Source organism: Pipistrellus kuhlii, unplaced genomic scaffold (assembly GCF_014108245.1).
Source record: "Pipistrellus kuhlii isolate mPipKuh1 unplaced genomic scaffold, mPipKuh1.p scaffold_m20_p_20, whole genome shotgun sequence".
Taxonomy (NCBI): domain Eukaryota; kingdom Metazoa; phylum Chordata; class Mammalia; order Chiroptera; family Vespertilionidae; genus Pipistrellus; species Pipistrellus kuhlii.
The window spans coordinates 6,774,030-6,798,696 of record NW_023425516.1 but is presented as its reverse complement, the minus strand read 5'-3'; the positions used below and the strand labels follow the sequence as shown (position 1 = coordinate 6,798,696).

General features: G+C 42.6%; 1 protein-coding gene and 1 long non-coding RNA gene across 6 annotated transcripts in view; one reads left to right on the top strand and one right to left on the bottom strand.

Moving 5' to 3' along the window:
• The first annotated feature begins 4,039 nt into the window (after positions 1-4,039).
• LOC123652836 lies at positions 4,040-13,408 on the top strand. Its single transcript, XR_006742340.1, has 2 exons — positions 4,040-12,069; positions 12,101-13,408. It is a non-coding gene; the product is annotated as an uncharacterized LOC123652836 (long non-coding RNA).
• OPCML (opioid binding protein/cell adhesion molecule like) overlaps positions 10,672-24,667 on the bottom strand; it is a 764,421-nt gene continuing 750,425 nt past the window's right edge. For all 5 annotated transcript variants that reach the window (XM_045585434.1, XM_045585433.1, XM_045585432.1 and 2 more), the window contains one exon: positions 10,672-13,697. In XM_045585434.1, the coding sequence (XP_045441390.1) occupies positions 13,597-13,697 (101 nt within the window). In that variant the 3' untranslated portion in view covers positions 10,672-13,596. The remainder of the gene's footprint in view (positions 13,698-24,667) is intronic.

The following is a 24,667-nucleotide window of genomic DNA, read 5'->3' as shown; positions in this document are numbered from 1 at the left end:
TTTGCTAGGCAAGCCATCAGCTTTTGTATTGTACTAGTAAGATCATTTGTCTCAAAGGTGAAGCCAAAGCTTCTTAAAACATGAACACTTATGGAAATAAAAAATCAGCTTTACTGTCAAGAGAATCAGGCAAACAAAATATGCCAACAGAAAAACATGATTAAGAAAGAACACCCATTTCCTTTCAGACAAAGAAATAAGTAGGTAGATACCATGGATTCTTCCTCCTCAATGTCTTTCATATCTGTATGATGCTTTCCGGCTCACTACTATCTCCTACATCAGACCCTCATGACTACACAAATGGACCACACAGAGATCTTTACCTCCCCACTTCCTCCCTACTGGTGTTGACTTTCTCCCTTCCACTCTGCCCAGAATATCTCTGTGAGGCCTCTGCTCAAAAGCCTTGGGTTCATCCATTTAACAAATTCTGTGGTTCACTGTGAGTTCGGCACCATTGTAGATGTTTTGGAAAACAGCAAACACAAACTGTCTGCTGTCATTGAGTTTGGTGTAGTGGATGGTGACAGAGGATAGATGATGACTGGGTTGGTAGATAGGTAGGTAGATAGTTTTGCATAGATATACATTTATATTTATTTAAATCAATAGTTCCCTCTTGCCTGAAAGGACTTATATTTGACTGAATGTATTCTATATTTCATTGTCCATACTCTATTTTCCTAGGCTTTGATTTTTGTTGATTTTTCTTGTTTTGTCCAAACCAGAAAACAAAGAGAAGTGATTGCCTTTTACTCACATGCCACTCTATTGTGTACTTAGAGCCTGGAATTAAATTATTTCCTCTTCTAACTTCTTTGTAGGATTTAATTTCCTTATTCTCTGTTGCTTCCCTGAGTCTCTCAGACTCATGAATAGTTGAGCCAATAATACCAGGGGCATGTTTTCAATGCGAAAGAGGAATGGATAGGTGTGGAAGAGCCCAGCCATTTTCTAGGCCTGACCCCTGAAGCCAGAAGGTCTCTGGTGGTAGTTTTCTCAAGAGATAGTACCACTTCCCCCACCTTCCATGCCACCTACCACTTTCCTTTCTGGAAGCTCACAAAGAAGATGAACTTACAAGAAACACTTACAGGACTTGTCTTGTGTCCTATTAATAGAGAGCCCAGTGCACTTGGGAACATGGGGTCAATCCTGAGAATGGCAGGCAACTTGGTGTGGAACTGGGAAAAGCATGCCATATGGAATCAGATCATCTTGAACTGGGTTCCCAAGCCTGCTAACCTCTAGCGGTGTCCTCGGAGGTTCCGTGAGGGCAACACATTGCTTATGAGGCTGTTTCCAATGTTACATGAATCTATACCTGGGAAAGTTCCTTGCTACATGTATGATTTCCATAAACATATAAATGTTAGCAGCTTTTGGCCCTTCCTCAGCTCCCATCCTCACCTGCCTCCTCCCTGCACACACATTGCTGTTGTCACATGCTATGGTGCAAGGAATGGGTCTGCTGAAATACGTTAACCTGTGGATATCACTGCGCTAAAACAAAGATAATATTCACACAACAGAAATTTTACACACACACACACACACACACACACACACACACACACACACACACACATCTCCAATAGCCCCTTCTGCTCCTTGTGTTATTCTCTTCCTCAGCAGTTTCAACAACCTTAAGGTAAGACTTAAGGGGAGGGAAGGGGCAGTTGAAGAGAGCTGATACTACCCACAGAACAGAGATCAGTGCAGGAGAGAGCAAGGCAGGGCAGCAGGGAATTCTGTGAGGAACTCGAGGAGACATTGACATGAAAGGGGACACAGTCAAACAAGCACACCGACTCAGGTCCTGGAGCCGCCATCTCACAAGGGGAGAAGTCAGGTTGTCTGGGCTGCCTGTGTAGCACTGAGATGGAGACTCTGGCTTCAAGAGAGCTGGTGCCTTTGTAGCCGAGGACCTCCGATAAGTCTCTTTACTGTCCCAACTGACTCAACCATGCAGCTACTACTTCTCTAACAAGTGGATTCCCCAAAGACCTTTACTGAGAAGAGACGGAAACTGACTTGGTCTTGTAACCAGAGCAACCGTCCTTGCAAATGCACCAGGCAGGGAATAAGAGCAAGAGCAAGAGATGCAGGCTCCACTGGCAGAGCCCAGCTTGCCTTCTTCCTCAGGGACAGCCAACTGTGAAAGCACCTACATACCCTGCAGGGTCTCAGGCCTGGGACATCCATAGACAACCAGGGTGCTTGTGTAGTTGGTTTCTTATGCCCTAAGGACTACGCTGAGAAACAGAAAAAAGGTTAGAAGGAAGTAGATAATATAAAATACAGAGAGAGCTGGATTCTCTGCTAGGCACTCTACACATTTTTATTTCACGATTCCAATAACAAACCTGAGAATATGATTTAGAACAGAATCCTCTCTTACCTTACACTATGCCTTCTAGACTATCGTGTGTGGTAGGTGTGGGGTGGATTGGCAAAGGAGAAGACAGAGCAAAGGGTGGTGAAAAGAAATTAAGTAATTGGCTGCCTCTTTGTGCTAAGCATCTATATTCCAGAAGCTTGCCAGTTCCTTTTGTACTGCATCTTCTACTGTACACCTCACAGCAGTGTCATGGTATAGTTACTAATTCTACTTTGAAGGTGAGCACATTTGGCTGTAAGAGGCTGCACTAATGTATGACAGAATCTGGGTGTACATTCACCTCTCCCTCACATGCAGATCCTGCTGCCTCAGCTCAGAGCAATGCTCATACATGAGCTCAAACTCCCATGGCTCTGTGTTCACATACACTGAAGGGCCACCTGGAAAATTGTGTTGCCTTGACAGCCAGCCAGGCACCATGGCTTCCGGCTATGATTCAGGCTTCCCTAGTATTAGGAGAGCTACTCTGTGAATATGGGGGGGGAGGGGGCCGGAGGAGAATTAAACAAAGCTAGAAGTATATCTATATTCTTGAATTATTCAAATGGAGTCAGAAGTAGCTCTCCAATGAGGTTTGGAAGCTTAAGAACTTTTCTAAAATGTGTTCACAAGCAAGTGATCATCAAATTATATGGTAAGAGGACTTGCCTTGCTGTAACAAAGCAGATGGATTGTAATAAAACACATCCAAACACTCGCTGAGCCCAGCCATTCTCTCACCAGACAGGGAATGGTGGTTTGGCCCTAGTGGAAGACATGAGAAGTGCCAGATCCCATCTGGGTGGTGGGACAGCTATGCCAATTTCCCTTTCCCTGCTCAGTCATCTGTTAGTTGTTTTCCTGTCTGCTGAATCCAAGGACTGCTCTCTACCCTGCCATCACAATGAGCAATGAAAAGAGTACCTTTGTAAGATAAAATCAGGAGATGCAGGAAATGGACAACGAGAAATGACTTGCAAATGACACAGGAGCTGGAGTCTCATGGAACTGAAGAGGAGGTGGAGGGAGAAAATCAGCACCCCTTCCAAATGAGGATGGGTATAATTACATGATTCAGGAGAGTTCTGATGGTGCTTAAACCCCTCCACCTGGGACCTCTAAGGATGCTTAAAAAGGTATATAAGAACCAGATGAAACCTTTGCATTTTCCTTAGTTTCCAGAATCATAGAAGATACCATCTCCCACAACTCACCACATTGGCAAAATCGGAAACCTGGAATATTCCCCATATCTCCATCACCATGTGCATCTATTCCTTCCCAATGTATCTTCCCTCTAACAATCACTTCAACTTTTCTGCTACTTCTTATTACTCCCATTTTTTTCACCTGAATTATTTCAATTTCCCTTAACATGTTTTGCCTTTGCCAGTATAACCAATGCCCATTAGTCTACCCTCCTGCAATAGTGACCTTTCTCTGTGTGAATTCCACCTAGGCTCCTGATTTAGTCCTTTGATGCCTGCTCTATTTTTGTTGTTGTTGTTTCACACTTTTTTTTTTAACAGTTTAATAAATCTTTATTGTTCAGATTATTACAATAGTTTCTCCTTTTGTCCCCCCATAGCTCCCTTCCACCCGGTTCCCACCCCACCCTCTGTCCTTACCTCCCCTGGCCCTGTCCTCATCCATAGGTGTACAATTTTTGTCCAGTCTCTTCCTGCACCCCCATATCCCTTTCCCCGGAAAATTATCAGTTCATTCCCTTTCTATGCTCCTGATTCTATTATATTCACCAGTTTACTGGTCTATTTTAGGACAAACCCCAACATCTCAGCATTTCCTGCAAAGTTTTTAAGGTTTTTGCTCTTGTCCGCCCTTTCCACCTTCTGTCCTGCCCTATGCCTCTGCCTTCACCCTTCTTGGATAATCTGTACTTGCAGCTTCTTGACCTTGCTATGCCTTTGCAATTACTCACTTGCTCCTTTTCCCTCCCTTTTCATGGCTAATTCCTTCAGTTCCTTCAAGACTCAGCTCAGGCATCTCATCTTCTGCAAGTCTTCCTTGAGCCCTGATGTCTCCATATGTGCCCTCTATGGGTTGGGTTCCTCCAGCCCTTGAGCTACGCCTACTGTGTTGTGCTGTAATTTTAAATCCTCCACTGGGCTGGGACTTTCTTGAAGTTAGACACTATTTTATGTTTGTCTCAGTACTTGTCATATATTAGGTACTGCATACATGTTTCTTAGATTGAAAATTAAGACCCACTATTTTTTTCAACATTTCTGTGATGGTCTACGAAAAATCAAGTTTTCTAAGCTTGCATCCAGAAATCAAAAAACGTGTTTCTTCCTTTTAAATTTCAATAAAAAATAACATTGAAAATATATTTTCTTCCTTTTTTGAAAGAGGCAAACACAGTTGAAATGCTATCTTATAGGGACTCAGGAAAGTGAGACTTTGATGGAAGGCTGAGGAAGGAATGGGGGGGGGGGGCGCTAATGCTAATTTTGTAACCTATATGCACCAGGCACCATGTTAAACATTCTTACTTCTTTTTGCTTTGTTTTTTTTAATAACGATTTTTTTACAGAGAGGAAGGGAGAGGGATAGAGAGTTAGAAACATCGATGAGAGAGAAACATCAACCAGCTGCCTCCTGCACATCCCCTACTGGGGATATATTGTACCTGCAACCAAGGTACATGCTCTTGACCAGAATCAAATCTGGGACCCTTCAGTCCACAGGCCGACGCTCTATCCACTGAGCCAAACTGGTTAGGACAACATCTTATTTCTTTACAGGTAATCATTCTCACAGCCAGGCTTCTAAGGTGGGTATTATTACCATTAGATTAACCAAGAAGATGCTAAAGTTCAGGCAGAATAAGAAATTGGTTGAAGGCAACATAACAGAACTTGTTAGGTCAGAATTTAGAAATAAATTTCCCCAAACTACATTATACTCTGTCTCTGTAGAGAAAATACTTGCTTTGAGGACTTCAGGTAAAAAATAAAAGAAAATGTCTTATGGGATACAGCAGATCATGGAGAGGGGGGAAAAAAGTACATATTTTTATTTTTTGGCATAGGAGATGCTATTAGACATGTAAAGGCAAATGAATCCCAGAGTTAGTCAACTCTTACCTGGAGAGTCTCATCTTAGGGGAAAGTATTCAGCAAGTCCACAGTTAACTTGTGCCTCTCACCCAGGAAGTCTCTGCTATGCCCACGCCTAATCTCCCTTTTCTCCTTTCCCTCTTCAGAAAGGCTCATGGAGCTTTGAGACCCAAAGAAAGGTAATATATATGTTCAGTAATCCCATAGAAGAATTAAATTTAATATGTTGCCTGGATTTGACATTCTAGAAGTTCTCTTTCTCTCCGGGAGATCTTGAGTGGGCTGCATCTCCAATTGTAGTGAGGCCCTTTTGGCCATTTATTGTTTTAACCTTTTTCACGGTGCTCACCTAACCAACACCTATGTGCTCACTACATCAATAAATACTTGAACATTGCATGCGCCATGGTCCTCGTACCATATTAACTTTTGTGGTAATATATCTGTTCATCATATCTATTGCCTCTAGTAGCTGTCTATATCCCAGATTTTCTTCTCTGGGGGGAAAGTGGAGAAAATAAAAAAGCTTCCAATAATTTCCCAATTATCTGCTCCCTCTGTAGTCATTTTCTCATAGCTTTATCTGTATAGTTGCAATATTATACTATAATGTTTCTTTTTATAGAGCTGTTTTTACCTCTCAGATGTGAGTTCCTTAAGGAATGTTCCTCACTAAATGTGATGCATGAATGAATGAATAAATGGAAAAATAAAAGAAAAAAAACATTCCTAATGACCAGATGAACCTGTTAAAAGAAAGTAGCATTATTTTTAGCTTTAGGGTTTTGTTTTTCAATAGTAAACCTAAGGTTTCATACCAATTCATTATGCTCCCTAATTTTCATAAAAATGAATAACTTATTTAACAGACAATCAACTAGCAAAAAAGAGGTCGTTGCCAGTTGAGGTCTCTCCTGCCTGTCTCTTCAATCATTTGTTATGCTCATTGCATGCCTAGTGCTGGAAGTTGAACATCAGCATGTGCTCATCTGGGGGTTTCTACTCCCAATTCTCCATCCTCCTCCAACTGTAATACAACTTGCTAGCAATAAGAATGCCTTGAGTATATTTCCTAAAGAAATCCTCTATGTATATGTTTTTAATAGGGTGTATTTTAGGCAATAAAATAAATAAATAACAAAAAGTAATCTAATTGTTTAGCTGCCGTGCTTGAAAATAACTAGATAAAGCCTCTCTTGTGGAACGGAAAAATAACAGCAGGGATTTCCATTACCTTGAAGTGTCTTGGTAAATAGGGATGCCTGCCAAAGGCTATCTGAAGGATGATTGGTAGATGGATTGACAGATGAGGAACGAATAGATGGCTTAAACAAATAGATAGGAGCAGTCACATTAAGGAGGTGCATGAGTGTATAGATGGAATAAGGGTTCGATAAATGGGGGGCATAATCTGTGAATGAATAGGTGAGTGGTTAGCTGATGGAGAAGTAAATTGGTACATTGATGATTGATTGAGCTAAGTGGCCAGATGGAGTGAAAGACCAGTAAATGTCTGTGCCAGCAGGAGAACAGACAGATGGGTAAACATTTCAACGTGTATGAGCAGAAGCAGGAGAGGGTCAGGTGTGGATGGGAAGAGGATGATTAAGAGGAATCATAAAATGAAGATAGGAGAAGAAGCACTAAAGGCATTAAGATGGTTAAAGGGCTTGAAAATGTATTTGTTTGACAAGTCATGATTTTACAATGAGCATGAGGAAATTGGAAAGGCATCCATCAGTACCTACCATTTCCTTGGTATTTTAATTTTCAAAGAATATGACCTAGTTTATCACATTATCTGTGCTCCATTCCCTGTGAAGGAGACAAAGTCAGGAAAAGTCAGGGAGGAGCCCTTGTCTACCTAGAAAGCCAGGAAAAAACAAGCCTCAGGACTCTAACTCTTGGCCAGAGGTGCTAGCCATGCTGTAATATCAACAGGAGAATCTTAACCCTTTTCCTGCTAAACTCACAAGCCATAAACAGACATTGGTTTTAAGCATTATTTAAGCAAGTCTTGAGAAATCCAGTGGTTGATAGAGGAACCAAAATTGCCAGAGTTGTGAACTAAAACAAGCTGTGAGGAGCAAATTTGCAAATAGTACAGATAAGGAAACAAACACTAGGAAGGCCAAATGCCAGTCAATGTCAGGTATGTAGTTACTGGCAGAAATAGGAAGGGCTAGTTGATAGAGAAGCTGAGTGTACAAGAGGGTTTATATCCATCCCTTCAGAAAGTCAGATATGTGTGTAATGAAGGCAGAGGAGTTAGAGTATTAATGAAAAAGATGTTTTAGAGAAGGCAATCAGAGGGATGCAGCTTCTTTCCCAGTTCTCCTTTTCATGCTGTTACCCATGAGTATACTATTGTAAAACCAAATATGTAGAACAATAAAAGTAGCATATATGTCTATGAACAAATGGACAATCAGAGTCACCATATATTCTCATACTCATCCTTGTCACAGTTGAGTGGAATCAAACAGCAGAAATGATTAAGGAATAGAGTGACCAAACTGAGGAGTACCTGGCCATTATATTTCTGAAACTTCTCTTCTGATTCCATGAAGCCTTGGTCAATAAATACATATTGTAGGCTTTGGGGCTATAGGTATATCTAATAGTATTTGTAAATGGCATAGATATTAGAGATACAGGTATACTAGAGAAAGTGCTTAGACTGCCTTCCATGCTGTATGTGTGTGAATGCTTGGGGTGAGAGGAGAGAGAGAGAGAGAGAGAGAGAGAGAGAGAGAGAGAGAGAGAGAGAGAGAGAACTTGCATGCCTGATTGTGTCTACTCCCCGAAGCCTAAATCACATACATGGGGGTAACATCGTCAGCTTCACTTTTCTCCATTCCTGAGTGCTCAATAATATAGCCTAATAACAAGCCCCCCCAAATTACAAATTTCTTCGAATTTTATTGATACACTGCACAATCACAACCATTTCGTGTGTTCATCCTGAATTAGAAAAGGTTACAACTACAATGTAACATGCACAAAATTCAGGTAGTATATTCACCCTTAATACAATTATTGACAGAAATCAAGACTTCATTGATTTTTAAGGAAAAAAATGGGGAAGAAAATTATAGAAGAAGAAAAAAAAGAACTCTAGAAAGCTGACAAAGTTATACTCTTGTATCATGTGATAAACTTTTAAAGCATTTGAACATAGATTTGCTTTAAGGATAATCATGAGAATGGGCACACCCATTGTCTGACATAGCTATAACGGCACTATTGATAAGTCATAATTTTTCTTTTTAATCTAGGGGACTCTGAACTCGACAGAAACATTTTTGTACACGCACACATTCCGCACAATTGCACTGTACATGTCACAAAAGTTTTTGAAGGATTAAAAACGCTCCCTCTAACTAACACGAGGGCAGCTATTATTACTTATCATTGCTATTATCGATGTCCTTATAGATCTGCCAGCAGCAGAGAGTGTGGCCAAGAAAGAGTAGGAAGGTTCACAATCTTTCTTCCTGCACTCAGTAGTGTGGAACAACTGTGTGCCTTCCAAAGGGCACATTTGAAAGACACAAAAAAGGAATCTCTCAAAATGCGGGAAATTAGGTTTGGCTGACTACTTTCAAGTTGAAGACAATTGGGCCTAATTGAGTCCACTCCACATTCCTTTGGACTCCCAGAATTCTGCACCTGAAGGCTAAATTGCACTCGTTCAGCTCTTTTTGCCATTTTTTAAAAAATTGCAAATCTTTTTTTCCCCCTTTCATTTACTTCTCTTCTCTTAAGTAAGAAATGAGGGAAATGAGACTGGCATTTTTTATTTGTTTACTTTTAGCGATCATTAGGCATTCTCATCATATGGTATATTTTTTGAAAATGATGCCTTCCTAGTTACACACCTGTGAAGTTTTATTGCAACTGCTCAAATGTATTTGTCTTAAAAGAAAGACACAGGGAAACTTTGGATAATACCACGGGGAGGCAAGTGGGTAAAAGCATTTCTAGATATAGGTCTTGTGCAAAATGAAGATTCTCCTTATTGGACAAAAAAAATTTTTAAATGCATTTTTTCAGGAAGGAACATTTTTTCTATTTCTAAAGAGATTAAACTTTTCTCTTTAAAAAAATAAAAATTTGTGGGTCATTTTCTTTGGGGGAGGGGAGAATGGAGGGTTGGTTCCAGGTACTGCAAAGCCACTGTTCCTCTGGTTAAGACAGAGTGAAATTGGGAAGGATTTCCTCACCCCATATCTCTCCTCATCTTGAGCCATTTCTCGCATCCTTCTACTGATGGGCTGATGCCACTCATACACCACTACAGAGAAGACAAGCTTAGTGGCATTAAAAGCACCGACCAAAACCAGGTTATTCAAGTCACAGCCACTCCTGATGCAGTGACAGCAATACACTCTCTTCAGATCCACTGCCCACCTTGAGGTTCTCTACACTTTTCAGGAAAGAGTTCTTTTGTCATAAGTAGAACTTGCTAATTCTTCCATGTTGAGTGCAAGGCAACTGGGTTGATCAGAAACAGATTCTTAACTTCATCCTTGGTTATAGAGTTTCTAGGGTTCCAGAGCACACTTTCCACCCAGGTCTTGAGAACTCACTGCCCAATCTTGGAAAGATACCTTCTAGTATGAGGCACTGGTTTCAAATGAAAGAGGCCCAGACCTCTTTTTCATACAAAGCCTTACCTTTCCTTCTATTTAGCTGAGCACAATTGCAGAAGAACAATCATGCACAGTGCAATCCTTGCATAAAGCATATACATGTTTCACCACCATTCTCCTGTATGTTTCCTCTCCCCCAGTTAAAGCACAAATGAGAAAAACTAAAAGCACTTGCTTAGACTTGCACATGACTATATCAGGCACTTGACATTAAACTTCTGAGAAAACAAGCTTGACCAGAATCTTAACACTAGCACTTTCATTGGCATTACTTTGGTGGAAGTCCATTTCAACTGTATCTGGGGAAAGGGGCATGGTTTCAGAGTAACTGCATTGCTGAATTCCTCTCACCTACTCTCCGGATAAGCATTACTTCCCAGAGAAAACCTGCAAAGAACCATAGGCTGCTCAGAGACTTGTTTGCTTTACCTCCTTTACCCCTTCTCCATCCCCACCATGGACACCTTGAAAAAATATATATTCAGCAGGCTTTATCCATCTACCCTCCAAATGTAAAGTTGAAAGATCACGTGCACCTGTGGATATGGTCTTAACTGAGCATTTGCTGTCCAGTATGCTTCAAACTGTTGGGGAAGACCTACTGTCATATAGAGCCATCCCCACCAAAGTAACCCAAACACAGAATCTGGGGGACATCTGTTGTGAGGAAGAGCAATTTTCTTTCCCAGTGCCAATTTTCCTGGGGTCTTATTTACTTTTTTTTTTTTTTTTAATCCCGGATAGATGAGGATTGGCTGTAGGCTGTTCCCGCTCTGAAATGTGGCTGAAACAGGCAACTACCAGAGGTGCTTCCTGGTGTCCAGAGGAAGAGGGCAATGTGAAGTTTCTTTGTGACTCTGAGGCCCAGCTTTGCCCTGTTCAGAAGGTTCTGGTGGTCTTCATGGCCCAAGGAGGGTGGGCCCCTTCCTCTAGGATGCATCTAGGACCGAAGGATATGTACAGCTTGTCTGTTTCAAGACCTGTTCTTCAAAACCACCAACTCTCCACAGCCTCTACATTTATTTTATTCCCAAGTATCAAATTGATGGTCAGTAGACCACTCTAATGACACATTTAATTCTCATCCAACGTCTGACACCAACCCGACTCCAGGTGTTCAGTGTGGTGACAGATATGAAACACTGCTGTAGGACTTTTAATTATGACTTTATGTCTGCTCATGATTGTCCCTGGAACTTGGAATCAATACACTGCTTTTGGCACATCATTTATGTTCCCAGAATCTGGCTCCTGGTGGCTTGCTAGGAAATGCAGATGTCTGTTTACAGCTGGCAAATGTAATATTAATTTCACTCGCACAAGCTCTAACTCTTATGAAAGTGCCTAAGTTTTTGTATGCCAAGGCAAAAAGGTTTGTATTTTATATATGCACGTGGCCACACACATATTTATTATATATTTTGCTGAAAGAGGTTCCCAGTTGAGTCAGGGTAGGTGTGTGAGATAGTCATTGTGGATGCTTCTTTTTCACCCTCTCCATAAGAAAGTCCCTGCAGCAGAGGTGAAGGGAAGCACAGCCTTGTGTGGTTTTCAATGCCATTCTCCTAGATCACAGGATCCTCACTTGTCCCAGGAGATAATGTAGAAAGATCAGATCAGCTCCTGTTTATATGCTAGGGCTGCTTTGAGCTGAAGAGCTGAGGATATTCAGCCCCAGAGCTGGTGGAGCAACAGCCTATAGCAGAGGAAATTGTGAGTCACTTCCACTTTCCCCATTTGCAGTGTTGTGTTAATCACGTGCTTAGAAATTAAGTCGATTGCTCAAGTGCCCTCCTCAGCCCAGAAGAGCTTTCTGATACAAACATCAGAGTTGTCAACACACCCACCATGTAATTGGCCTCATTGGCTTTTTACTGGATAGTTTTCAAACAGATTCAACTAAAACTGGAGCAGAGAGAAGACAGTGGCTGAAGTCATCGCACTCAGACAGGTGGACTGCTCTCTTTACGTTCCACAGTCAGGTGTGTTTGTTTTCTTCTTTGCTCTTGTTATTAAGAGAAGCCAGCCTTGGGGTAAATCCTATAGATTCCTGACATACACACTCTTGAAAGGAGGAGAGAAGCAGGAAGGTTGGCATGTTGGCCCTTCAAGTGAGAAAAAAAGAAAAATACGCAGCAATCAAGGCTTCTCCAGGGTCAGCTGACTTCCCAAGAAGGTGGTTGTGGAAACACAGTCTCTTCTGGGAATAGTGAGTGAATGATCATTAGAATTCTACTTTGGTCCATCCATTAACAGCATCTATGTTGGGTGGATGGGATATCACATTCCAAAAAGTCCATGACATATTGCTTTTCTATGTTGATAGCCTGTGAGATCATTGGCTTTCACATAAGAAGCTGATAGGTAATTTTGAAGATGCCAATGTCTGCTGAAGGTAGAGGAGAAATGAATACAATTGAAAAGACACAATATGATTAGACATTAATGAGGTGATGAATTGAGCGTGAGCAGTGAGGAAAGAAATAGAAAGAAGTGTTAGAAAATTACATTGATGGATTGACAAATAGAATAAATAGGTTACTAGAGAGAAAGATGGGTGGATAGATAATTGAATGGAGAGGAAAATCAGACAATTGAGTAGATGGATAACTGTATGATTACTTTGATAGATAGCTTGATAAACCTAAACAATCAGCCATCTATGAATCATTTTGTATGAGCTGAACAGCATTTTTTAAGGGAAATACTATCCTCAAAATGTCTACCCCCTTTTTGGTCATTTGACTTCTAAATTTTTAGTATGGGGTAGTGTGAATAGCTTCAAAGGTCTAATCCCTGTAGCTGGTGAGAAATGCATATAGAGCAGAGTACCTAGAGAAGATGCAAGATTTTATACATATATGTATATATAGATATGAGTATCTTGAGATAACTTCCCAGAGAGAAAGCATGTGAACCCTAATGTATTTAGATAATAATAAACATGGAGAAAGGGATATGTACAATGTAATCAGGAAAACGGTCCAAAGCTTAAAAGACACAGATAATAGGACACTTGGATACAATTCTTGCTGTGCACTACATTATAAGTCAAGTTGTGTCTTCATGGTGTTTATCATGAGGCACAGTTTTGCCCAAATGGAGCTCATGTTTTGGTATGTGGGACAGGAGAGGTTGGTGGTGGCGATGATGATGGGGAGGGAAGCAGAGGAAAGGGAAGAGCCCAGGGAGCAGGAACAGATTCCACTTTTGGACACACCAATGAATGATTAGCCTAAACATGGTAGAACCCTGCCCTCCCCTCCCCCAACCCCACTTGTTGAAACTGGGGGAAAAAAGTCAAATAAACAAACAAAACTGAAGAATAAAAATTTAAAAGAAAAATCAAGAAAGAATATCAGAAACAAAGACACAAAGAAAAACAAAAAGAAGCCCAAACTGGTTTGCCCTCCGCAGTGTAGATTAAAGTCTGTGATATGGAGAAGCAGGCGTTGCTCAGAGAACCTATGGTTTCTTATCAAAACTTGATGAAGAAGTGGGCAAAGAGGGTCCCTGACAGCCAGAGACAAGCCAGCGCTCTAGAGGCCGAGTTTACACCATCAATGACTGCTCCAGGCCCTGTGTAGGGGAGAGAGAGACAGAGCCATTAGCATGCACCCAAAGGTACCATACTTATTGCTGAGCAAATATATAGACATGCTTCTCTGTGAGCATTCCCCCACCTCTCACTTCCACCACTGACCCTTCTAAGTCTGGACAAATGAAAAGTGCCATGGGGAGTATTTAGAAACTCAAAGGGCCAAATTAGTGGGATGCCTTGACCACTATAGCCTGCTCTGAAAGGTTGGGATTAAAAAAAAAAAGGGGGGGTGGGGGTAGAGGGAGATAATGACAGTAAGTTAGGCCTATGGGCTACAAAGTTAAGGCTGCAGACAGGGCTAAATGGTATGACAGGACCTGATGGCCATTTCCTCAATATTACCACTAATTGTGTTCTGTCTTTGGAGATAGAATCCTAGTCAGACAGGTATGCAGGAGAGAGCTATGGGGTGCAGGAAATAGTCCCGAGTAGAGAGAAATTGGAGGGGAAGGGTTGGGAGGAACAGAAACATTTGTGAGCAACAAATATGTAGGTGTTGATGTGGCCAACATCTCATTCCCTGTAACTTGGTATTGTGGAGGTTCCTCCTGAAGCAGTTGAGTAAGAATATTCAAGAGTTTTAAAGGTAAGGATTGGGTGTATCCCAGCAGTCCACTGTGCCTCTTCAGAAGGAACAAAGAAGACTTAACCTGTCAAGTCGTAACTGTCTGCTAATGATGCAGCCTGAAGCAGTTCTATCTGCGGTTCTTTTTTCCCTTCCTCTGACCCTTTACACAGACCTCCTGAGTTATTCACATTCCACTGAACAAGACCATAGAGTCACAAGCGCTATCCATGTCCTTTCATCTGTTGTCCTTGAGAAGAAAGACCAGGAATGGAATTATCTTAGCCTATTCAAAGGGCCCAGGGCAAATGTGTCTGTGGCTAACTGCCTCTGTGCTCCTCCATCACCTTTATTGGGAAACCATAGGAAGTTAGGATCCTAATTAAGACAGCTAGCTAGCAGACAGAGTATTCCAGGGAAAGCAAAAGCAAGTACAAGCCAAGAGATTAGAAGCCATCAATAGACATTCCTATGAAACCTGTGACAAAGGGAAGGAGTCACAAGTAAGACAAGCATGCCTCCCCTTCCTTTTCCAGGCAGGACTACACTGCCTTTTTAGAAGTAAATTGGGTTATTGGAAATGAGCATGGCTACTATAAAATGCAGAGATGGAGCAGGGGCTGCTCAGAGTGGGCCCAATCATTTGGCTTGTTTATCAACCTAATGGTGTGGATCTGTGCCTTCCTGGGGAGGGACTGATGCTGACCTTTGCTTGAGAAAATATAGGTCTCTCACTTCAGCAGAAAGCATTCAACTGTTCCAACTGCATGGATTTCAGCATGGATAACTTTTCTTCCTCTGATTTACAATGTACATAATTCTATTATTGACTAAAAATTCATTTTTATATGATATCTTGAGAGTCTGGCTCATATTTCTCTGCAGTTTTTTTAAACAGAGTATCCGTAGACAAGGACAGGCTAATGTCTCTAGCTCAGGGCTACAATCTCAATGGAGGATCCATAAATATTTATGGAAAGTAGACTGACTCTGGGGCCTTCATCAGTCCAGATATATACCCTGAGGAAGTGTACTGGCCTACTGAGTTGGAAAACATCCAAGTTAAAGTTGAAGGTAATTTTCTAAATTGTCTTCTGGGGGGAACAAAAAGAATGATTTAGATTTTTAAAATGTGTTTATAAAAAAATGAGCAATGTAGATTTATAAAACCTATATGTTTCTTTAAATGTCTAAACACTGTTCTGTACACCTGTGCCTTTATCTAATTCATTGTGTTGATATTAACTTAAGAAACAGTTGAAGCTCTAAAAGCTCTACTTTAGAGAGACAGACGTTTTACCGTAGGAATAACTTTTATCCAACTTCTACAGTGGACTTTAGAATTTTGGCAATGTCATGATATAACACAAGGTTGAATATTACTAAACAGAGAAATTAAGTATATAAGAAAGCAAAGCGTAAAAAAGTGAAGTATAGAGAGAAAAGGTGGCATCATAAAGAGTAACGAGTGTCTCTCCTGGGATATAGGTTGCCATCGATGTTCAGTGCTGATCATGCAGGGGTTACAGCCACAGTTCAGCTTTAGATGAGTGTTCCAAAGAGTGGAAGCCATGAAGGTGACTTAATGGATATAGAGGGTGTTCAGTTTGCTTTGAATCACTATGGTGACAAGTATGATCCTAAATGGTAAACATACATCAGCCCATTTAATCTTTACAAAACCCCTCGAACCATATGTACCATTGACATTCCCATTATATTAATGGGGAAAATAAAGAGCAGAGTCATTGGATTAGAACTGAGTCACTCTGTGAACAGAATCTGAGTCTTTGATTATTACAACTCTACTTCTTCTCTATGAAAAACAATCCTTTTGTATATTTTTTTCCAGCTGTCAGTACATCATGTGGTGAGAGAAGCAATGGACTGGGGATCCGGAAGTCCAATTTCTCATGTGACTCTGCCACTCTTTAGCTGAGTGACAGCCTTTTCCTGGTCTTGGTTCTCCCACCTACAAAGTGAAAGGAGGTTGAAATTGATGACTCCTAAGACTCTTCTATTTGCATTCTGAATTATTGTAGTAATAGAATCCCTACATCTGGAGTTAGAATGGAAAGCTGATGAGCAGCCAGAAGGCCTTTTCCAGTTGATACACAAGTCATCGCCATTCTGTGTTTTTGCACTCTTGCATATCACAATACCTTGAGGTAGCAACAGAGAATCAAACATTCCTAGGCCTCAAGATTTTCTTTCCAATGGCCTCATTTTCTATACAGCCTCAAGGTAAATGAGCCCTGGTTTATAGTATTATATAATATGACAGTTTACTGCCAAGGTAACTTTGGTCAATGAGAAATGACTGAGCTATTCTGGCCAAGGAGTTAATGTAATCCAGCATGATGGAGATTAAAACTAGCATTACTTTCCTCGTACAGATCCGGGACACATTGGAGATTTGGCAGGTGGGCCAATATCAGTTTCATGGGAGCTCTACAGGAGGGCTCTCAGGCTCTGTTCAGAGCAAGAGGAGGGTGATTCACATCTGTGTACCACTTAAGAAGCAGTTGAAGCTCTCAAAGCTCTACTCTAGGGAGACAGAAGTCTTAGTGTAGGAATAACTTTATTCCGACTTTAGCATTTTACTCTTTACATTGGAGAAATGTGGGACAAAAGCCGTCAACAATGAACTGATTCTTTAACTGCATCTGTACAGTAACCCTGATTCTACTGGAAGTGAAGAAAGCATCTGGGTTGCATCTCTCCCGTCTGGCCTCTACGCTCAGGCCACTCCCATGATTAGGCAAATCCTTCCTTGTGCTGTAAAGGTGAAGTGATGGGTTGCTGCTGCTTAACTATTCAGTGTGGCCGCATGACCATGCAGGCTCACTTTTGGTTCCTCAGGCCGGTAGGAGGCTTTGCAAACCTTAGCTCAAAGAATCTGTGCCAGGATGACTTTGGACAAGACAGTCACCTTCCTGGAAACAGTTATTATTTTTTAATGTATGAAATGGGGAGGGGATAATTTTCTCTACTTGCAGGGCAGCTCAGAGGATTAGTTCAGATGCTGTGTAAGATCACTGGGTATAAATAAAGGATGAATAAATATTAAGTAAATTAGAACCAGAAGAGGAATAATAGCTGATCCCTAAAATAGCATCTTCTGTGAAGATCACGCTTGAAGTGAAGAGACCTTGTAGGATACTAGGTTCTCAAGGATAATTTTCAAACCCCAGCTGGAAGCAAAGTAGGCATGGCCAGCAAGCAGTGCCCTGGCCCCTCCTAAAACAATGCCAGGAGGCTGCCAGCCACAGAGAAGAGCTTCCCAAGGAGGCTGGTTCTTCTGAGGAAGAGTATTTAGATGCCCAACTCCTGGCAAATGACACATGTAAGGAATCTTTATTTATGGTTAATCATTTAATTTAGTTACAATGGCTCTTACAAATATCAGGTTTCATGAAATATTTTTCAGGGACCAATTGAAAGAACATGTAATTATGCCCTTCCCCTTACAGTCCCTCAGTCTTCACCCATTTCAATGCTAAACATGAAATGTTTTCTTTAAGCCCGAAGCTGAGCGTCTTTGAAAAGCTTAAGTGATGCAAAGCCACCAAACAAACTGTCAGTGTCAACAAAGACAACAGCAAAATACTTTGGGGACGTATATGCAGATAAAAACAAGTTAGTCTTCAGCACACAGAAAGAATAGACAAAAAATGATCATGAGATAAATTTCAGAAATTGTCAATGGAATAAAGGTCAATTGGTGTGTCCACTCTGGACCAGAAGGAAGGTGTTATGGCCACAAGGGAAAGTCAACAACTTTAAAACAAGGATAAACCTAGCTGAGTGGCTCAGTGGATAGAGTGTTGAACCAAAGGGCCCTGGGTTCGATTTCAGCCAAGGGCATGTGCCTTGGTTGCAGGCTCCTCCCCAGTCTGGGCCTTGGTTGGGGCCGTGCAGGAGGCAATCAGTCTATGTGTTTCTCTCACATTAATGTTTCTCTCTGTCTTTCCCTCTCTTCCACTCTCCCTAAAAACCAATGGAAAAATATTATGGAGTGAGGATTTATAACAAAACAAATAAATAAATAAGTACATAAAATAAAGTCCACTATGGAGAGGCTACCTACTTTGTTAAATTACATAGGCTAAACATTTGGAATTTAAAAAGCAAATTTGAGCACTTAACATTGAATTAACCTGCAGGTCTGGCTCCTGGGGTTTGCTGCTGCATTCAGGGGCAGAGTGTGGGCGGGGCTGGGGAGGGGGAGGCTGATGGCTCTCCCTCTGCCTGAGCAGGAGTTGGAAACCAAGCGCCCAAACTCAGCACGAAGCTCCCAGAAAATTGCACAAGCTTCCTGATGAGATCCTGCCCTGTTCCGGGTTCAGGAGCTTAGAAATTAAGTCCATTACAGGCGACGCAGGTATTGAAACGTGTCACCATCCTTCCTTCCCATGACTGCAATAAAAACATGGCTCTTTAGCAACAGTGGGCTGCAGAGCCGTAAGCCCACTACAATAGCAGGTGGTAGGGTGATCGCGTTTAAAGAAGAAAAAGAAAAATATACCCCAGGGGCCCTTGCCCCGGTGGTAGCACAGTGAGATCAAGGAGGGATCTGAAGCCTCAGAAGATAGAATTTTGTTCTGAGATTTGGATAGTTTTCTCAGTCTGACGATGAACTCGGTGACCTTCCTAATGAGACACCAAAAGGATAATGATGTTCTTGGTGATTAAAAGAGGAGCTGGGCAATCTAATTAAGGGATGTGTGCCTTACCCTTGTTGATGAAACATAAAACTATTTTCGGCTGCTGAATGCGCAGCGTCCCCCCCTCTGAGGGGGCTTTCCTGCCATTGTCTGTAATTACAGTGCAGAGTGTCTTTGTGTTACCAGGGAGGTGAGCCAGGTTTTGGGGGGTGAGGACCAGCGGATTTGCAGCATGATTGTGTTGCTCTCTCTAGCACACCCAATTCCGTGCTAACCGAGAAGACACACATTTAAGTTCCCAGCAGAAGTGAATGCAAATCTGTCAGCTCATCACAAACCTGAAAGAGGCGAGCCCGTGGTCCAGGCTGAACCATAGACTGTGGCGCGTGTGCTGACATCAGCACACCCCGGATGCTCCGTGTTCAATTCTAAACACTCAGGCTAATCGCCAGATGCCAGTGGTTCCGGCGGGGGTGGGGGTGTGAGGGAGCCACAAGGAACTTCATCGGAAATGAAATGTGAAAGGTCTGCATCCCCCCCCCCCCCCCCCCAATATGTAGACATTTTGCAGGTTCGGGAAAATGCAGATGATAATGCTGCTGTCACCGGCCAAAAGCAATGGTGTTTCTCTTTGACTCATCTCCTCCCACCTGGAGTTAAATGGTGGATTTGGAAAATAAAAATCATATACGTTATCAGCAGGAAATGGGCAAATAGGTGCAGCTTTTGATGTCTCTGCAAGAAGAAATCCTTTGGTGAACATCTTTCTAAACAGAGAACTGGAATGTCTGATATAGTATCTAGCACAAGAAAGATGGGGGGGGGGGTGGGGAGAGGACCTTAGATTGCAAATTAGAATGAGGAGGCTGGAATGCAAGGGAAGGTGTCAGAGAAACAAAGCTTTGCCTTCTCTGGGGGAAGAAGATGGCAAATCCTTTTGAGCACTTGGCTTTTTTTTGGTGACTGAAGAGCTTCATACTGTATAGAGGCTGCAACTTATGCCTCAGTGACTGGAAGATATATGTATTAATTCTGCAAATGTTTACTGGGCAATAACCATTGAAAGATGTAGCCCTACATTATTTTTATTTAAAAAAAATGTTTGTTTTTTATTTCAAGGAGGAAGGGAGAGGGAGCAAGAGAGAAACACCAATGACTCCCTTGCAGATTCTGATGAAACAGGTCTGTGGCAAGGCCCATAACTTGCATTCTTAAAACACCCAGCGTGAGTCTAACACAGGCTCAGTCAGCGCTCTGTACGGTGCTGCTGGAGACATGAACGGGCCCCTCCGCTCAGTCATACTAAGCCTGGGCAGACCTTTGGGATAGGTGGGAAAGGAGCTAGAACCATACTAAGGCAGAATGGGAGGAAGCAAGTCATCATCTGCTCAAATCCCAGAAGCCAGGAGTAGGATGTTGGGGGCCCAAAAGGAACCCGAAGCTGGGATGAAGCTGGCTGTTAGGAGGGAGCAGCGCTGCTAGGCTCAGATGTGAAAGACGCTGGGAGGAGGTGGAGAGGATATCCCTGACCCTCCCTTTCTGGGGTTTGGAGGGAAAGGGAAAAGGCAACAGAGGGTGGTTTGTGGTCCGCGTGCTCAGGGGGATCCTCAGACTTCTGGGCCCAGTCCTCAGGCATCACCAGAGCCATTAAGGGGAAAGGTGTGGCTGTTTGGACATCTCAATAAAGGAGGGGACAGGAGGTTGTCAGAAAGGTGAGCAGTATAAAAGCAGGGACTTAAGCGCTCTGCCTACAAGGACCCTGAGGTGCATGGGGGAGGGCAGCAAAGGGTGAGAGATGAGAGGAGCTGGTCACTGCTGCTTCTAGCTGGAGGAAATCCCGTTTGAAGAGTCTATTTATTCTGCATGAATGGCCACTGGCCAAAGAAAATGGAAACTCTGTCTTCAGGGTTTTCTTGGGGCTGGGGGCTGGGGTGCTGAGGTAGGCTGAGGGCTTTGCTGCGGGAAAGAATGCAGAGCCCAGATGTTGCCTTCACTGGAGTCTTTGCCATTTTCATTTGCAAGGACAGGATTGCTATGACTTGTCCCCTCTTCCTGATACTTAACTCTTAATGTAACTAATTTGCACCGCTCCGATTTCACAGATAAAAAGGGAGAAATCTGTTTTCCTTTCTGCAGCGACACCCTCCTCTCTCACTTTGTTTGCATCCCTGCTCCTCTGCCTGCTGGTTCCAGTAATCCAAGCATTTATATGGCTCATTAAGCGCGTTGCACTCTCTGCAGCGCGGATGTAAGGATGTAATTAGGGTCAGAATCCATCTTCTCTGCACTCTAAGGACAGGGTGGCAGGGCCTCTTGCTCAAGACTCAGTGGAGGCAGCATGAGTTGGCAAGACCAGAGAAAGGAAGGGCTTCTGGAGGACAGAGCATGCGGGTTGGAGGGGGCAGCAAGCTGAGCTTGGCTGGCAGGACCTCAAGGTGCCAGGCTCAGGTGGGCCTTCAGTGGCTGTGCCCACTCCGTACAGCTGACAATGACTTAAAGCAAGCCTCCTCGCAGTAACACAGGGTACTTGCCACCTTGTCTGTGGGTAGAGATGCCAGGTTATGGAGATCTATTGTTCACACTGTATTTTCATTTCAGAACAGAGACTTAGAAAGCTGAATCCAAGAGGTCCTGTTATATTTTAAAGACAACCATGGAGCAGAGGGAGTCATGGCTTATCTGTAGCAAAGTGGAGACCAGAACCCAGTTTTCCTTGTTGCTCCTGGTATTGGTCTCCTCTCTACATTCTGCTGTCTTTTCAGTCCCTGCAGTTGCTGGGGCGACAGAAAGTACACAAGCTAAGATGTCACTTTGAGTAGGCACACTGCCCCTGTGATCTAGCCAATCAGTGTGGCTTTTGAAGGGACAATAACTAGTGTTTGAGAAACCAAGTTCTCATACGGAGGCCAAACACTGATCCAACTATGGTTGTCTCCCACCTACCAATGTCCCTGTCACAGTTTACGCAGTCACTTCCTGCTTCAGCCCACTCACCACCCCACCGTCCCCATTGTTTCTGACTTCTCTGAATTGGCTTTTATCCCATCTTTCTTTGTTCTCTGCATGCAGACAGGATATGTATGGGAGATGTGACTGTGTAAGGGGTCTGTTACGAAAGTGTTATCTGGCTTCATGGTACACAGTCCAAGGGTTTCAAAAAATGAAACTTACAGTCTTTGAGGGCAAACACCAATGCATGCCTGGGAATATGCTGTGTGTGTGTGTGTGTGTGTGTGTGTTGGATATATGTATATACGTGTATATTGATTGTAAATGTAAAAATGTTCTTTAAAATAATGGGCTTAGACTTAGGGGGAAGAAGTGAGAGTGTGTGTGGGAAATAGGTATAACCAGGCTGATTGTTTACTAGTCTACCTAGAAGGCGATCCGCCCAAATCTGTGATGAATTACCAAGCAGTGTGAGTTGTAATGAAATAGAAAGAGCTGAGACACTGGAACCAGACACATGGGCTTAATTCCAACTCAAGCAATTACAAGCCAGTGTGAGTTGAATAATCTGTTTCACCTATCAAATCCTTCCTCTGCAAAGTTGGGATAAATATACTATTTAATTCCTAGAGTCATTCAATGAAGTAAAGCATGGGGGACACTCAGCATAGTGGCCCCTGTAGGTAATAAATGATAAGTAATATTTTGCACAATTGGAGGAGGGTATTGAGGACCAGAAACAACATTCATGGACATCAGAAAGAGTTTGTGAACTGGACAGCATCCCTTTAACCTGGTGTTGAAGCGACTGCCACTCAGGCAGAGTATCAGAGAATTCATCTTTGTGGGGACCATGCAGAACATCATAGCCAAACGCTTTCACTGATGAAAATCCCAGAGTGCACCAAATTGATTTTCCCAAAACCATTCAGAGTGAGCAGCAGAACCTGGCTCCGACTCCTAGGCTCTATTCTGTTGTCACATTTCATTCCTGAGCTGAACTCCAGTCCCCAGTATCACCAACCCAACCCTCCAGTCTCTGCATATAGGCATTCATTCATTCAACACAAATCTCCTGACCGGCTACTGTGTTAAGTTTTAAGAATCAACCCAGACATGGTCCCTAAGCTCATGGAGCACAGAGGCTGAAGCAGAAAAAAGTTTTTGATGAAAGAAATGAAGTAAATGGAATGAAGTATCACTGCAACTAGAAGGTGAAGTCTATAGACTGAGGGTTCTCTCTGAGCATCACTGTTGCATCCTTATCACTCTGAGAAGCTGGCTCATCCCCGGTCCTGAGGAACATTAGTGGAGAGAAGGCTGTCGAAAGCACTTGTTAGTGCAGCATTTAGAAGTGTGATAGGGAGCATGTATAACAGGGGACTAACATCCCCTCTGAGGTCAGGGAAGGCTTCCTTCCAGAAGGGATGCTGAAAGGGGAGTGGGCACTAACCGGATGAAGCGAGATAGGGCTAGAGATGGTGCGGTCAGTGAAAGTGGACAGGAGGCTCTAAAGGAGAGGAAAGCACAACCCCAGCTGAGCAATACAGGCAGCCGTATCAAGGGCAGCAGAGATAAGATGGATCACGGAAAACACTGGCAAATGCCAGCGAGAACTACAGAACTTTCTATTGATACAATAGTTCTCAGTCTGGCATACCTCTGTGAGCAGCATTGTATTATTAACAATTCACAATGACAGGCCAGGAAGAATTGTCCCAACTTTAGCAGAGTAACTGAAGTCTTTGTGTGTTGTCAGTCACATATCTAAACACATGTGGGACTCTATCCATATGCATGACCTTATTTGGCACTCTCATCAGCCTTTAAAGGCAGATATTAAGATCCTGATACCATACATGGGGAAAGTGAGGCTCAGCATGGTTAACTAGCTAGAACGTGGTTGGCCAACTTGGGATATAAAGATATGTCTTTCCTAGCAACTGAATTGTACCGCTGCCTCCTGCCCCCAACTCATATGTTGAAGCTATAAGTCTCCAGTGTGTATTTGGAGATGAAAACCATAAAAAAATAATTAAGATTCAAGAGATTGAAGGGTAGGACTTTCATTCATCGGGGTTATTGTACTAATAAGAAGACACACCAGAGAACAATCATCTCTCTCTCTCTCTCCCTCCTTCCCTCTCTTTCTCATCTTCTTTCCCTCTCTCTAATCCTCTTTCTCTCTTTCCCTTTCTTCATTTGTTTCCTTTATCCCTCCTCCCCTTTATCTCTCCCCCTCTATATCCACCTCTATCTCTCTCTCTCCAAAGATGTTCAGAAGAAAGTCATGTGAGGACAAATTAGCCATCTAAAAGCCAGGAAGAGAGCTCTTATCAAAAATAGTTTTGGCCTCCAGAATTCTGATAAAATAAATTTATGTTGTTTAAGGCATTGGCCTACAATATTTTGTTATGGCAGCCCTAGAAAATTGATATAGTCTCAATATACTATATCTGCTGTTGTTATCTGTTATGACACACCTCTTTCCTTAGTTCATGATAAAGATGCACCAGAACCTGGATCATCTAGTGGTCAGACCTAGGCTTCTTCCGTTGGCCCTATTTCCTGTCACTGACACCACTAACGAAGGGGGTGACATCAGGGTCAATGGCTGAGCACTCTAACCACACCCTCTCCTCTTGGTTTTATCAAGACCAAGGATTGACAGTCATAGACCTCAAGGTGTGGGCAGAGCAAGTGGCCTGTGACTGTCCCAGATGCAGCGCTGTGAAAAGATACTCACAGAGTGGTTCCAGGTCTGGGA